Below are 17,452 nucleotides of genomic sequence, written 5' to 3' on the forward strand. Positions count from 1 at the left end.
ACCCCTCATTGTCATGGCAGGACAGGATTACTATAGTGAAGATGGACATCCTACATAAAATACTTTATGTGTTTCAAACCATCCAAGTAAAACCCCATAAATGCTTCTTTGACTAAATAACAAAAGTGATCAGATTATCCAGACTATGTAGCGACATGCTCTAATACAGTGGTTCTCAACCAGGGTTCCTCCAGAGGTTGCTAGGGGTTCCTTGAGCAATGAGCAATTTCTGCCTCTCAGTTAAGTTCCCATGCCACCATTGATCTTTTAGCTATCTGGAAGAAGGTAATTCTTCCCAATGTTCACAAGTGTAAGGAGCATTCATCCCACTGACCATTATACTAATGTATCATGAGTTGTAAATAAAGTCATTTTTAGCAGGGGTTCCCTGAGACCTAAAAACTATTTCAAGGGTTGGAAAGGTTGAGAAAGTCTGCTCTAATACATCCTAAACACAGTGGAGACCTAGCCCTTTCTGATCTTAATGTATATTATATTGTGGAGATCCTTATTAGAATTGTAGACTAGTTCCACAACAAATACAACAAATTGTGGACCACCCTGCAGGAGAGTATACTTTATGTAAAACTGACCTTACTCCCTTGAATACAACCCCAGCTATGACCTAAATTGGACAGCTTATCTATATTAGTTTCCTCTATCTTACCGGTATGGGATGACTCGATGCAGAAAATATGCTTGTCATCAAGACTGGGACTGATGTCTCCTATTCTCTACCTGGGAGATCAAACACGCTTTGCATTATTTCACATTTCTGGCATGGCATAGGGGTGTTAATACAAGGGTCTGGTAGACCAATTTGGTTTTACAGGATCCAATAAGTACCTTTATTAATTCGCTCAAACTGCTCTCCTCCATCAGTAGACTGCTCACAAATGTTACTCAAGGAGCAGAAGTCACGCTAAGTCATGCTAACTCTACCAACAAATTTCTTCTACACAAACTGTTCCCTGGCAAGCCCATAAGAGTACCCAAGTACCTATCTGCAGGCCTCATAGAATATAAATTGGGGGGTTTGCGTTCTATAATTGGGTCTTTTTTTGGGTAATTCCATTGTCCTGGTGCTCCAGGGCCTTCAAAGGTGTGAAAGGTAGGAATGAAATTAGATATGTAGTTTGTGCTCCTAGAACGCCTGGAGGTGCTAATTGGGTTTTGGGCCTCTGTATGTGGCAAGGCTGTGGAAAAGTCTCACACATGTGGTATCCCATACTTATAAATTATAAATGAAAAATCTTATAAATTGATAACTTTATGTAAAAAAAATATGTTTTCATTTTCTTTCCACATTTTCCAAAATTTTGTGTAAAAAATTACATGTTCAAAACACTCACTATGCCTCCTAGGATATAGGTTGGGGTGTTTGCTTTTGGGGTAAATGGGGTAATTTTTTGGGTAATTCCATTGTCCTTGTGCTCCAGGGCCTTCAAAACTGTGATAGGTCGTCAGGAAATTGTATGTGTAATTTATGCTCCTAGAATGCCTGGAGGTGCTACTTGCATGTTGGACCTCTCTATGTGGCCAGGCTATGTAAAAGTCTTACACATGTGGTATTGCTATACTAAGGAGGAGTGGCAGAATGTATTTTGGGGTGTATTTGCAAGTATGCATATACTGTGTGTGAGAAACAATTTGCTATTATGACAATTTTGTTTAAAAAACCCCCCAAAAAACTTTATTTCTTAATTTTCCCAAGAATTGTGGGAAAAAATGTAAACTTCAAAAAACTCACCATTCCTCTTACTAAATACATTAGACTATACTTTCCAAAAAGGGGTCATTTGGGGGGTATTTGTACTGTCCTGACATTTCAGGGCCTCAAGAATTGAGATAGGCCGTCAGTACATTAGGTGTGATCAATTTTCAATGTTTGGCACTAGGGATGAGCGAATAAATCACCTGCTGGCTGGGGGATTCGAACCCCACCGCCATGTCATTGCAAGCCTGGTATTCTACCATCTACGCCACCTTTAAACTAACTTTTATCTCATCCACTGTGTGTAGGGTAAGATAGGATTTAGTTAGTTAGGCAGGGAAAGTGTGTTCAACCTAAGTGTGCTTGACGGTGGCGTTTTTTTTTTTTTTTCAAAATGTTCACACTTTTTTTAATTATATCGCAAAAAAAAATAAAAAACCCAGTTGTGATTAAATACCAGCAAACAAAATCTCTATTTTTGTGAATAAAATTATAACAATTTTGTTTGGGTACAGGTTGCATGACTGAGTAATTGTCATTCAAACTGTGAGAGCACTGAAAGCTGAAAGATGGTCTGGGCAGGAAGGGGGTGAAAGTGCCCTGTAATAAAGTAGTTAAAATACAGTATGGAAATAATATATCATTTTAAATGATGACCATAGATAGAGTTTCAGCTTACAAGATTTTATACATGATTCAGATTATCAAAAAAACAAAAATCAAAAGTCTAATATGTTAATAATAATTTTCTTCTGTTTACAGGGACTCATCGTGAACAATATTCCTCTCTGGGTGATCCATAGCACGAAAGTACAAGAACATTTCCTGCGCTTCATTAACAAGGAACAAAAAATAGAGTAACACTCAAAGCATGACATTCTACAACAGTGAAATGGACATAGTACTGCACCATGCAATATCATTTTATTTTATTTTATTGAAATCACCAATGCATGCTAGATAGAAGGGAATTGTACGAAAAAATGATGCCAAATCTAATTATTTTTAGTTTTTTAGATTTATGAAGCTAGCTTATACAGTCAGGAAGACACATTCTGGTCTTAACCATTATTTCAGAGCTAAAATGTGTTATACTTTTGACCTTTACATCAGAAAGTACCATACAAGCAATTAAAAAAAAAAGGAGAGCAATTCATCAAAAAATATTCAAAATACCTTATCTTTTATTATTCAGAAAACCATCAATATCTGGTCATGTGCTGATAATCTATTGCGAAGATGTCACAGTGCCAAACTGGGGGGCATTGTAATTTCGTGTGAGGTGTATCATGACTGCAATCATGTTATTGTTAAAGAATTATCATAGGAAATTTTAATATAATTGTAACAGCCACGGGAGTGGATTTGTTGCCTGCAGCGCTGGTTTCCTAGAGTTCATGGATCACTCCTTGTCTTCCCCACATAACACTTTTTATGTTGAGTTGGAAAGGTCAGGTCATGTTTGCCTATTCACAACTGGCCCTTTGTCATATCCTTCCTACAGTGTGTGCCTCTATGACTGTGATAGTGACATTAGATTGAAAGCTTCTTAGGGAACACAAAGTCACATAAATATTTTTGTATATTAATTCTGGGGTTAAACGTTAAAATATAAAAAGTGATCTATGTCCCGTGACAACATGAGTAGGGCTACGGTATGTTTTACACTATGTAATACTTCACAGTAGCCTTCATAAATGAAAATAAATGAAAATAAAATAAAAGTATACCAAAAACTATAGTTGTTTTACAAGTAAGGAATTGAGAGGATGAATATTTAAGTAAATCTTAGTTCCTTCTGCAATATTGTTTGTGACTACACAGTCTTAATGATTGGACAATACTCTATAAAAGCAAAATATTATTAAAGTGTATCTAAAGACAAAACTCTTGTAGCTTGTTCGGAGGAAAAGAGCCGCTGAATTTTGGGCATTTTCCCCCACACAGCACAGCCAGGCAACAGGAATTTTCCACGCTCTCCAAATGTTTTAAGGAAAAGTCTAGGAGTTGTTGTTTTTTTTGTGTTTATTTGAGAACAATGAACATGGATAGGGATTGGGGTACAGGGGTTACCCAGAATGTGAAGAACTATAAACTCCGAACAGCAAATGAGGACCTGCTAAAGTCTCTGGCTAACTGTAGAAAAGAGCAGTGGGAGTGATGGTGTAGCAATAGTACATTAGTACAATAGTACATTAAAGAGACAGCACATGGCTGTATTCAATGGCACCTGGCTGCTCTAGGCCCAAAGAAAAGATATGATAGGGTGCTCCTGACTGATTTGCTCTTCACTTAAGCTTCCCCCTGGTCCAAGACATGTGAGGTATTGCACTTCACTGTCCTCCCTATTGCATTGGGTGTAATGCTGGTTTGTACTCACTCAGTGCCCTTTAAGTAGTTTCTCAACTCCTGAAAGCTGCTGCACTGGCCTCTCTGCAGGCTATTCCTGGCTTGCCTAGATGTCTGCAGCTAGCCTAGCTGAGAATAGGCTGAGTGAAGAGTTGAGGGTTCCCACTTCTCTCTCTCCCTCTCTTGCTCTTTCTTCTACCGCAGCACAGGGGTCTCCTCCAGACAACTGGACCCCAGATTCTGCTGCCAGACTGCCAGGCTCCTGAAAAATATTCAGGCTTCAGCCTCTGCCACTCCACCCACTAGATTCTGGAACTATCCAGAGATTTCCAGAAGACAGAGGGATGTAATGGTGCCACAGCCTTTGAAGCACTGCACAGCCTCCTAAACAAAACTAACCCATGCTCCTCTGCCTACAGGGGAGCAAAACTAAATTTGCCTATTCTAGCAACCGTGAGGGTGCTACAGTTGTTTTTAAATTTTGAATAGAATGGTGAAGAGTTAGAACCCCTCTGTAATATTTATATTGCTTTCATGTCCCTGCAGGGGAGATTCACCCTCTTTGTTTGTCCTAGTGAATGTTATTACCAGTGCCTACAAGCAGGGCCGAAACTAGGGGGGGTGGAAGGGGGACACATGCCCCAGGTGCCAACTTGAGGGGGGCACCAAATCAACAGGGTGTAATGTCTGCATCGCTGACCTTAGCTGGGATTTGGGAGGTTAAATCAGGCTGGACTGACCCAGCTGAGCTGCATTCACTTTACTAGTTGCTCTGTGAGCCTGCAATGCTGTTGATTGCAGGGGAGCAAGGGTGCAGACCCCAGGGATGCAGCCTGCTACCTTGCTGCCTTGAAGTTTGACCTGGACAGGAGGGGCAGCGTTTGCTAGAACCGATCGGCTGTATGTTCCTCCTGCAGCTGCTGAAAGCCAGAATCAGTGGCTGCAGAAGGAAAATACAGCTGATGGTGATCAGTTCTAGTAAACACGGCTCCCTCCACTCCTCCTCTCCTCTGTTTCTGCTGCCTGGGTCCCCCCTGTCCTGGTGAAATATCAGGGGTCTAAACAGACCGCTGATGTCTCACTTTTGAAACAGATAAAGGAGTTGAGGACACAGATTCTTTTCTGCTGCAGTTATTAATGAACAGAATGCGTGATCAGTACCAATCACTCACACTGTTCATTTACAAAAAAAGGGGGCCAGTAAATTACATATTTACCAGATCCTTCCCCCTGCTCTCCATCCTGACACACCGCAGCTCTTCCAGCTGCCCATCTCACCTCTCCTGCCGGCTGCTGCGATGTGTCAGGATGGAGAGCAGGGGAAAGATCCGGTAAATATTTCATTTACTGGCACCTTTCTTTAGTAAATGAACAGTGTGAATGATTGGTACTGATCACGCATTCTGTTCATTAATAACTGAAGCAGAGAAGAATCTGTGTCCTCAATTCCTTTCTCTGTCTCAAAAGTGAGACATCAGCTGTCTGTTTAGACCCCTGATATTTCACCAAAGCCACCAACATCTACAGAATTTGAGCTAGTTTAAACTTGGAGGATATGTTCCCTGTGAGGACTGAGCAGGATAGAAACTTACATAAGAAGGCCTCTGGGTTTTGTGCATTGAATATTATAAAATATTTACAATATTGTGTAAATATTTTATTATATCTTTTCATGTGACAACACTGAAGAAATGACACTTTGCTACAATGTAAAGTAGTGAATGTACAGCTTGTATAACAGTGTAAAAGTGTTTTGCTGTCCCCTCAAAATAACTCAACACACAGCCATTGCAACAAAAGTGAGTACACCCGTAAGTGAAAATATCCAAATTGGGCCCAATTAGCCATTTTCCCTCCCCGGTGTCATGTGACTTGTTAGTGTTACAAGGTTTCAGGTGTGAATGGGGAACAGGTGTGTTAAATTTGTTGTTATCGCTCTCACTCTCTCATACTAGTCACTGGGAGATCAACATGGCACCAAATGGCAAAGAATTCTCTGAGGGTTTGAAAAAAATAATTATTGCTCTACATAAAGATGGCGTAGGCTATAAGTATATTGCCAAGACCCTGAAACGGAACTGCAGCATGGTGGCCAAGACCATACAGCGGTTTAACAGGACAGGTTCCACTCAGAACAGGCCTCGCCATGATCGACCAAAGAAGTTGAGTGCACGTGCTCAGCGTTATATCCAGAGGTTGGCTTTGGGAAATAGACGTATGAGTGCTGCCAGCATTTCTGCATAGGTTGAAGGGGTGGGGGGTCAGCCTGTCAGTGCTCAGACCATACGCCCCACACTGCAACAAATTGGTCTGCATAGCTGTCATCCTAGAAGGAAGCCTCTTCTAAAGATGATGCACAAGAAAGCCCACAAAAGGTTTGCTGAAGACAAGCAGACTTAGGATGTGGATTAGTGGAACCATGTCCTGTGGTCTGATAAGACCAAGATAAACATATTTGGTTCAGATGGTGTCAAGCATGTGTAAAGGCAATCAGGTGAGGAGTACAATGACAAGTGTGTCTTGCCTACAATCAGGCATGGTGGTGGGAGTGTCACGGTCTGGGGCTGCATGAGTGCTGCCAGCACAGGGGAGCTACATTACATTGAAGGAACCATGAATGCCAACATGTACTGTGACATACTAAAGCAAAGCATGATCCCCTCCTTTCAGAGACTGGGCTGCAAGGCAGTATTTCAACATGATAACGACCCCAAACACACCTGGGAGGACCCCAAAGTACACCTAGGGGTGTACTCTTTTTTTTTTTGCCAGCGGATTAGACATTAATGGCTGTGTGTTGAGTTATTTTGAGGGGACAGCAAATTTACACTGTTATACAATCTGTACACTCTTTACTTTACATTGTAGAAAAGTGTAATTTCTTCAGTGCTGTCACATGAAAAGATATAGTAAAATATTAACAAAAATGGGGGGGGGGGTGTACTCACTTTTGTGAGATACTGTACATCTCCGGGAAGGCTGCGGAGCACATTGTACAGGGGTCCTGTGCGCCTATGACTTTGTTTCAGGTCCGAATCCAGCCAAAAATACGGGCCTGATTCGTCCCCGAAATGGAGAACAGGGATGCACCAGACCCCTGCTGTGAACAGCTCCGCACAGCAGTTTGAACCCAGCCTAAAGGTTTGAGGTCCTTCTAAGGTTAGAACTACATTCTAATTCTCTTTGCTACTGGGAGATTTAAAGCTTCATTCTGGGATAAATCCCACCTCCCCTTCCCAATTCTACTCCTATCAACCAGCCTCTAACTAATTGCTATACTCAAAAAAAAAAGAAAAAAAAAGCCATTTTTACTTACCTCTAGCCATGGTCTTGATGTTCCGGTTCTGAGTTTTCTCCCCTACGGGTCCTTCTTCAGATGTCCACATAGCATGGACACCTACTATTGGATGGCCAGTGGCAGGTCCTCTCGGGTTCGAGGATATGGCTGATGTCAATATACTGGGCCGGCAGTGTTGAAGCGTCATGGCATCTTTCGATTAGTGGTCCCCTTACCTAGAAATGGTGTTGGTGTGGAACCTTGACAAGAAACTTAGGTAAGTATAGCTGGCTTCACAAGGTAAGTAAACCACTAAACCTGGCAGGATACATTAGAGGAGGGTGAAAGGGAGGAGTGGTAGGAAGATAGACTTTGTCCAGAGTGGGACTTTATAACTTGATGTCAGTAACCTAATTTTTAGCACACCAAAATTATACCACATGTGATTCTAATGTGATACCTATCAACAAGCAGTTAAGGCTGGGTTAACACCATGTGTGGATGCGGCCCACAGCAGGGATCCAGTGCGTTCCTGTTCTCCGTTTCAGGGACGAATCAGGCCAGAGTTTTTGCCTGAATTGGGAGCCAAAGACATACAGGACCCTTGTGCAATGCGTTCCGCGGCTGCCCCAGAGGTGTGTGAACCAGCTCCATTGAAAGCCGGTCACACTCTTCTGTCATGGGAATTGGATGTGGAGAAACAGGCATCCAATTTTCATCATTGTGAACCCAGCCTTAATCTTTTAGTAGCAAACATCTTTAATCACCATTGTAATTCTAGGCTAAGCTTCTTCATGGTAATTTTGAATTCACACTGACTGGTATATGGAAGACTTAGATTAGACATGTTTCTGACCACTGAATTCAGTACGCCGAGCTTTATATGACATGCTTCTGACCACTGCATTCTGTATGCCGGGCTTTATGGGGCATGCTTCTGACCACTGCATTCTGTACACCGGGCTTTAAATTACATGCTCCTGACCACTGCATTCTGTACACTGGGCTTTATATGACATGCTCCTGACCACTGTACTCTATATGGCAGGCTGTATTTTGACACTTCTGATCACTCTGTATGTTAAACTTTATATGACATGGTCCTGACATGTACTCTGTATGCTAGGCTGTATATGACATACGTCTGACCACTGCACTCTGTACACTGAGCTGTATATGACATATTCTCATAGGTGTGCTCACGGGGTATGAAAGGGCGGCACAAGGAGTAGGAAGGCGGGCTATAATTTATTGTGATTGGCTTTATACCAGAGAGGGGGTAGGTGCTAAAGCCGGCACGGCAGTGGGGACGCATCTATAAGCCAATCACAGTCACACCCTCAACTCTCCGTGCCGTCCTTTAGTACCCACCCCTCCTTGAAATAAACAAACATTGTTTTCCCTGTAGCTGCCTTTGACAAGGGCTAGGGGAGATACAGAAAGAGGAATGACTTCTATTCTTCTCCCTGTACTTTTCACAGTACTCAGGATACTGTAAATCCGGCTCTTCCCCCTGCCCTTCTCCTATTCTCAGGTCCAATAGGCGGGGCTATGAGTAACTGTAATTTAGCTCCACCTACATGACCAGCAAATAGGAGAAGGGGGAGAAGAGCCGGAGCTGCAATATCCTGAGTACTGTGAAAAGTCCAGTGAGAAGGAGAACACAGGTAAGCAGTGCAGAAATGAGAGAGAGAGGCCCCTTTAAGCCCATCCCACTGTAACCACAGATTGGCCACACCCACCATTCACCTCAGCTTTGGTGTGCACACTCAAATGCAATAGGCTGCGCACACCTATGCATACTCCTGACTATTTCACTCTATATGCTGGGCTGTATATGACATGCTCCTAACCACTGCATTCTGTACACTGGGCTGTACATAACGTGTCCCTGAACTCTGTATGCTGGGCGGTATATGACATAGTTCTGAGCATTGCACTCTTAATGACATATTGTACAACAGTTGCATAGTCACCCACGATTTGATGTGACATGCAGAGCTAGATGCTTATTTACTCTCCTCTGGGTAGTTCATGCTGAACCCTTCCCCAGAGAAAAAAGTTATCTACGGCCCTGTCTGCATCTAGTATCCCAATGCTACTTGCTGTGACTGTCATATACTATAGTTAAAATATCACATATCAGTATACAATATATTTTATAGTAAAAACACAAGTATACTAAAATATAACATTTTGAATCGCTAGAATAAAGCAACCTAATTTTTTCACTGAAAGATAAACTTGGACTAACAGAGTTTTCTGTATTTTTTTTAACCACTTTAGCTCTCACATCTGTGTACTCTATTTGGGGCTACATCAATTTTTACAAATTTGCTATGGACCTGTTTATTTTGCAATAACTTTATCATCACTTAAGATAACAAAGTAGTGCATACTGTATATCATTTTATGGGTGCAAACCAGGCTTTGCGTTGGTAATATTAATTTGCAGAAAATATTCTATTTTCTATACAATCTACTTTTTGTCTAATTTGACCAGTGTTAATTTAAAAACAGCCAAAGTTACTGTACATTAAAACCAATATATTTTTTTTATAATTTGTCCTGCCTAAATTGCACTAAAATTATAATTCTGGTACAGGGAATTGCAAATTTATTTTCAAATGAAACTATTTGTTTTGTCAATTTTGCACATTTTTAAATGCATGTTGATTAGAGTTAAAGCTAAAGTCTAGTTACATTTTTCTTGCTATACTACACCTTGGGCATAACCTCTAATGAATGGTGTCCTACATCACTCGGGCTACTTCTTATTGTAGAAATCCTCCCTTCGCAGATGTTGGAACCTCTTTACAGCTCTGAAGAGCAGGACATAGGACAACCTTCATTACAGGTAAGTTTTGCCCCTGGTGTAGTATACAAAAAAAGTATTTTTAACAAAACTTAAGCTTTAACTAAGGGTTAATAAGAGTAAATAGAAACACAATTTATGCAAAAAAAAAAAAACCCCTTTTATCATATACAGATCAAACTGTAACATGCACCAATAATCATACAGTATATGGTATTTCTAATTGAGTCTTCTAAACAGTGCTAGCAAAAACAGCCACAGTCATTTTGACAGCTGTGGATTGCTTGGAAGTGTAAAGAGGGAAAGCAGCCACAGTGAGAGAAGACATGTTGCATACATATGTCTGCACTTTACTGAAGTTTGTTTGGGCATACATAGCATGTCCAAGGTCTATATGAGGTTATGGTTGAATATATTTTTATTAACAAGTTTTCAAAAATTAAAAAAAGTAGTATAGAAAGAAAAACAAATTCATGTAGAAATTATGAATTCAACTTGACATTGATCACACAAGAATGCTTGTCAGTCAACATCGACATCTAAATAGAGGAACGTTAATCAATATCAGTTACTGATATGGGAATAGGTATTTCCTCGGATAGCCACCTAGATGTCTATACAAGGTTAAATACCAGCAGAGCTTATACATATAAACATTGGTTTGTAGCACGGCAGAGCTATTTAAAGGCAGCTGAAGCAAAAACTTCTAAAAAAGTTCTGAGGTTGGGGTTTCTAGAGGCATGTGGAGCAAGCCAAGGGTTTGTTTTGGCTTTACAGCAATACAGGAGCTTGTGTTCAACTGCAAGAGTCACTTCAGAGTCAGTGCTTGCAAAATATGAGTCACTGTCAAAACCTAGTATGCAGTCTTCTGGCACATGCCTGATGTCTGTGGCCAATTAATTGGAAAATATTATGTACTCTGGCCACTACTAAAGCCAATTGCCCATTTTCCAACTACCGCATTTTGACCATTTTAATATTATTTTAAGTGACTTGATTTCAAATGTTCTAATTATTGCTACAATCCATGTTATTAGAATTAAAACCATTTACCCATATTTATGGAATACAATCATCAAAAACTCTCTTCAACATTGCCATGACTCTTGGGATCATATTTTTATTTGAATTGTTAAACAACTGAATTATTTTACAGTGATGGACCCCCAGGCTACCCCCTATCAACTTCCCCAGAAGGCTTCTGTTATAATTTATCGTTGCCTAAAAGCTTCTTCAACATCTAACACATGCCCAAAATTTTCACACTAGCTTTTGAGTGTCCACAAATGATAGATTTGGGCTAAAATAGAGGACATTATGGTGACTCCCATTGGTATGCAGATCATCATTTAGCATGAATCTTATGAAGAATTTAAGGAAAATAAAAATTACATACTGTAATTGTTACATATACAAACAAAAAGAGCAGGTATACCGTTTATAATGTATGAGAGGGTAATAGTTTGAAGAAGGAGGGATGAGCAAAGTTTAAAAGGTAGATTATATGCCTAATCAACATGTAAAGTAAAAGAGCAGATGTACAGTATAAAATGTGTAACATGTCGCTTTTATTGTTATTAAAGTAAGAAATTAACAAATTAAAGCCTGACTCCAGTTAGCATTTTTTTTAGCAGTTACAGCTCAAAGCACACCTGTCAATTAATAGTTTGTCCCTAACCCTGTTGCTGGTAATTTGGCTGGACATAGAAGAGTGACATCAGAAAAAGAGCACGTGGTCCATCTAGTCTGTCCCTTTTTTCTTTTCCAAGAGTATAGATATCTTTTTGCCCTAAGCATATTTAGTTCAATCTTATTTTATTGAAAGAGAAGGGTTTTACAGAATTAGGGGAGAAGCATGGGGGTATGAAACATACAGAAAAATAAATTGTTCAGGAATGACATATAGTAAACTGTGAGTAAGTGCATACAACAATCAATATCAATAAGTGCAAATAAGGAACCTAAACCGCCAGATCCATTAGATCCTGGCAGCAGCACAAGGACAAGAAAAACAGCAACTCGGGGTGTCAGGTGTTAACATAAACAAGAGAAAAGTCAAGGAAAGGTCAACACTGGTATAAACGCTATCATAGCTGGCGTCACTTGGGAAGATTGTGGGAAGTGTGGAAGGCATTGATAAATATCTCAGCTTCCCATTGAGAAGCACCTAAAAACAACAAATAAGCAAAAGAGGATTGCCTTATGGTGTCAATAGTATAGCCAGAGAGGGGAATAAAGGTAAGAGGGTGGGATAAAGCAGGAGAATGTAAAGAGGTATGCCAAGGGGGAAAAGAAGGTGGAGGAAATCAGGAGGGGCCGCCCACGTCCCACTACTGCCCCCCAGCACCAGGTAGCATAGACGTCTCGAGCCAGGACTGAAAGGCATCCGAACACCGAAACATGTCCCAGGACCTCCAAGTAGCAGAGAATTGGTCCTCCCTGCCCCCTCCCGCGCCAACAGGTTTTCCATGTCCCTAAGCCGGTCCAGCTCCAGAGCCCACTCAAGTTTAGAGGGTACGTGCTTGGTCCTCCAGTGCCTGGGTATCACCATCCGAACAGCCGCCAAGAAAAACCTCAAAACGTCTTTCTTGATCGACCGGAAGGAGCCGGGTAACAAAGACAACAGGGCCAGTTTCGGTGTCGCATGAACATTGGTCGCCTGGAGCCTGCAATACAGAGCTATAATTCCCGTCCACAATTCATGGATCTGGGGACATTCCCACCAGATATGAATAAGTATTCCCCTAGAGGACGTGCACCGCCAACATTGGTCCGACTGGAGTGGGTCAATGTAGGCAATCGAGGAAGGGCACCTGTACCATCTGCTCAAGAGTTTGAACCCCTTCTCCTGAACTTGGGTAGCAGGAGACAGCGAGTGGGTCAGCGCAAAACATTTGTGCCAGTCGGAAGATGAGAGGGTTCGGCTCAGGTCCTTGTCCCAGACAGCAGTATATGTCGGCAGGTCAGGGCGGAGGGCACGCAACAGCAAGGAATATAAGAGAGACACCGTGTGCGTGGGGGGAACATCCTGAAGCAGGATAGAGTCCAACTCCGAAGGGTCTCCCATACCATCAGTCAACGAGGGCAGAGTGTGTATATAGGAGAGGGCCTGGCGTCGCTGCAGCCAGTTCACAAGATCACCACTTGGGGTGGCGGATGCAGGAGACATCAACAGGGACGGGTCAGCTCAGAGAATTTGGGATACCCGTCGATGGTCCGTCGCGTTCCAGGAGCCAAATCTGGAACACGAGGCCGCCGGAGGGAACGCTGGGGATCCAAAGAAGGGCGTCATGGGGCCCTGAGGACTTGATAGACATCCCGATTTATTCAGGCAATCCCAGACCCGCAAGGTCTGACGCGTTAAAGCGCCGAAAGAAGAAGTGTGACCACGGAGATGTACCGGGGTCCAGGGGAGTGCCCTGAGATCGAAGGGGGCCAGAAGATGTTCAAGTTGCACCCACAGTTTAGTTGGGGCATTGTGAAACCAATCCACTAAGCGCGTCAAGGTCGCCGCTCGGTGGTAGAGAGCGAAATCTGGGATACCAGTGCCCCCTCTAGACTTTGGAAGGGTGAGAGTCGCATATTTTAAGCGGGGTCGGCTATGAAGCCATACAAATCTCGAGAGTGCTTTGCGTAGCTTGTCAAAGAAGGAGGCAGGTATGTGGATAGGAAGCGCTTGAAAGAGGTGAGAGTTCCGCCGACCCCGGACTCTATCTGCAACAATCCTCCAGCAGGGCGCTTTCTACGGGCCTTTCTTCACCCCATCGGGTTCCATCTGACCCCCAGCAACATCTTGAGACCAAGATTTGCGAGTTTGGGGACATTCTGAAATCGCGGCCTAGTGCCTGACGTGAAGCCGCGGACTTTCCTGCCGCATAGCGCGATCGCGCGCTCGGGACCAGAGGCTGGTGCTGCGGCCGACAGGTGGTGCTGAGGCGCGGGAGCAGAGGCGGACAAGGAGGACGTGTGTGTGACTGAAGGAGCGAGCGAGTGAGTGAGTGTGTGTGAACACCCCCCCCCCCTCTCCCTAACAAGAGCGGCGGCGAGCGGTGCGAGAACCCCCCCCCCCAGAGGAAGGAGCGTGGTGTGCGGGCAGCGAGCGGTGTGGTAACCCCCCCCCTCTGCAAGGGCGAGCGGGCGCAATACCTGACCTGAAATTGGCAGGGAGAGGAGCTGAGGGGAGACTGATAGGCAAGTGACAGAGGAGGGAGGCAGGAGCCTAAGCAAGTGACAGGCTTAAAGGGACACACATAGGACTGGTGACTGAGGTTGAACACCGAGGCTCTGAGAGTACCTGGTGAGTATCTTAGCGACTGGGGAGTATCCTAGCGACTGGTGAGTGTCCTTGCGACTGGTGAGTGTCCTTGCGACTGGTGAGCACCTTGCGACTGGTGAGTGTCCTTGCGACTGGTGAGTGTCCTTGCGACTGGTGAGCATCTCGCGACTGGTGAGTGTCCTTGCGACTGGTGAGTGTCCTTGCGACTGGTGAGCATCTCGCGACTGGTGAGCGTCCTTGCGACTGGTGAGTGTCCGTGCGACTGGTGAGTGTCCTTGCGACTGGTGAGTGTCCTTGCAACTGGTGAGTATCCTTGCGACTGGTGAGTGTCCGTGCGACTGGTAAGTGTCCTTGCGACTGGTGAGTGTCCTTGCGACTGGTGAGTGTCCGTGCGACTGGTGAGTGTCCTTGCGACTGGTGAGTGTCCATGCGACTGGTGAGTATCCTTGCGACTGGTGAGTGTCCTTGCGACTGTGAGTGTGGTGCGACTGACTGGGCGGTGCAACTGAGTGTTGGGCAACTGAGAGTGATGTGCGACTGACCGGCTGTGCGATTGTGAGTGTGGTGCAACTAAATCGGGCTGTGAGACTGTGAGTGTGTGCGACAGGAGAGTTGTGCGACTGACCGGGTGGTGCGACTGGGAGTGTCGTGAGACTGACCGGGCTGTGAGATTGTGAGTGTTGTGCAACTGAGTGTCAAGTGAGTGAAGCGGAGTACCAGAGGGTGAGAAGGTAGAGTTAGGAAGCCAGGAAATAGCCACATAGGATAGACTTAAATTACTGAATCCCCATTAGATTAGATAGTAGGTACAATGCCCGGCGAGTGTGGAGATGCGACTCGGTGTACATCTTGTAATATGTATGCGTTCCTCAGACATGTGATCGAGGGCGAATACAAATGTGCAAAATGTAAGCACGTTGCTTCCCTGGAAGCTCAGGTCCTGAATCTAGGGAAGCAGCTGGCAACACTGAGACGAATGTCCATACCGGAGGAGAGCCAGGATCGTACCAGTCAGGTGCAGGCAGGGGTCTGTACAGAGGTGGGCGGAGTATTGGAGGTGCAGGCATCAGAGCAGTTTAGAGGGGTGACAGTTAGGAGGGGTAGAAGGGGACAAGGCAAGGAGGCTGATCCTGGGCTGGAGCACCCCAATAGATACGCCCCGTTGTGTGATGTTGGGGAAACCAGTCAGGGACCAGCATTGCTGGAGCAGAGTGATGCCCCTAGCTGCCAGGGGAAGAACTCCTCCAGTGAGGCCGGGAGAAAGGGAAAGGAAAGACAGGTGCTGGTGGTAGGGGACTCAATTATTAGAAGGACAGACAGTGTAATCTGTGACAAAGACCATGTGCGCCGAACAGTCTGTTGTTTGCCGGGCGCTCGGGTTCGGCACATTGCGGATCGGATGGACAGATTATTGGGTGGGGCTGGGGAAGACCCAGCTGTCATGGTACACATGGGTACCAATGACATAGGCAGAGGAAGACGGAGAGTCCTAAACGATTTCAGGGACTTAGGCGCTAAGTTGAGGACTAGGACCTCCAAGGTAGTATTTTCCAAAATACTACCTGTACCTCGAGCCACACCAGAGAGGCAGCGGGAGATTAGGGAAGTTAACGAGTGGCTGAGGAGCTGGTGTAGTAAGGAGGGTTTTGGGTTCCTGGAGAACTGGGCCGACTTCTCAGTCAGTCACCGGCTCTTTGGTAGGGACGGATTGCACCTAAATGGGGTAGGTGCAGCCGTACTGGGTGCGAGGATGGCCAAAAAGTTAGAGGGGCTTTTAAACTAGGGAATGGGGGGGAGGGTACAGATGTAGAATTAGCCAGTGGAAAGCAAGTTTCAGAGGGCAGAAATGGGGGCATTAGCGGTAGGGTGTTCGGAGCTCCTATACCCAGGGTGGGTATGGGGAAAAATCAAGAGAGCAGCCTAAAAACATCAAACGAGGATATATGTAACCGATCAAAAATTAAGAGGTTTGTATACCAATGCCAGAAGCCTGGCCAACAAGATGGGAGAGCTGGAGCTACTGATGTTTGAGGAGGACTTAGATTTTGTGGGGATAACTGAGACTTGGTTTGACAGCTCTCATGACTGGATGGCGACCATTCAGGGGTATTCCCTTTATCGCAGAGATAGAGAGGGTAAAAAAGGGGGAGGGGTATGTCTGTATATTAAGAACAGCATACAGGTAAATAGGAGGGATGATATTAATAATGGAGCTATGGATGAGGCAGAATCCCTATGGGTAGAGCTTCAAAGGGATGGCACGGCGGGGAAGGTAATATTGGGCGTATGCTATAGGTCCCCCAACCAGAGGGAGGAGGGTGAGGCGGACCTCCTTTTACAGATAGGATTGGCAGCAAGGATGGGAAATGTCATTATAATGGGGGACTTTAATTATCCAGATATAGACTGGGCAGAAGGAACCGCGCACTCAGCCAAGGCTAGGCAGTTCCTAAATGTTTTGCAGGACAATTTCATGGGTCAGATGGTGAGTGCACCGACAAGAAACAATGCGGTACTTGACCTACTGATTACCAACGATACAGACCTGATCACGGATATAGAAATACAGGACAACTTAGGAAACAGTGACCATAGGTCAATAAGTTTCAGTATTAATTACAGTAATAGGAAGCAGAGGGGTAATATAAGGACGCTGAATTTCAAAAGAGCCAATTTCCCTAAACTGCGCTTGCTGCTAGAAAATATCCATTGGGATAGAACCCTGGGAACAAAGAACACGGAGGAAAAATAGGAGTGCTTCAAGAGCATACTAAACAGGGGGATTGACCAGTGCATTCCAAAGGGAAATAAATTTAAAAGAGCAAAAATAAACCCTGGGTGGCTAAACTCCAACATAAAAATGCATATTAGAGCTAAAGAAAAGGCCTTCAAAAAATACAACACTGAGGGGTCATTGGCAGCATTTAAGCACTACAAAGAGTGTAATAAGAAATGTAAAGACGAAATCAGGGCGGCTAAAATAGAACACGAGAGACATATAGCGGAGGAGAGCAAAAAGAA

At 44.1% G+C, this 17,452-nt stretch overlaps 1 protein-coding gene across 1 annotated transcript in view; it reads left to right on the forward strand.

Moving 5' to 3' along the window:
- Positions 1–2,851, forward strand: part of HSD17B3 (hydroxysteroid 17-beta dehydrogenase 3) — a 120,535-nt gene extending 117,684 nt beyond the window's left edge. The window contains exon 11 of the mRNA XM_082260405.1: positions 2,477–2,851. Coding sequence (XP_082116531.1) covers positions 2,477–2,575 — 99 coding nt within the window. The 3' untranslated portion in view covers positions 2,576–2,851. The remainder of the gene's footprint in view (positions 1–2,476) is intronic.
- The last annotated feature ends 14,601 nt before the right edge of the window (positions 2,852–17,452 follow it).

Source organism: Pelophylax lessonae, assembly GCF_965119305.1.
Source record: "Pelophylax lessonae genome assembly, chromosome: 1".
NCBI lineage: Eukaryota > Metazoa > Chordata > Amphibia > Anura > Ranidae > Pelophylax > Pelophylax lessonae.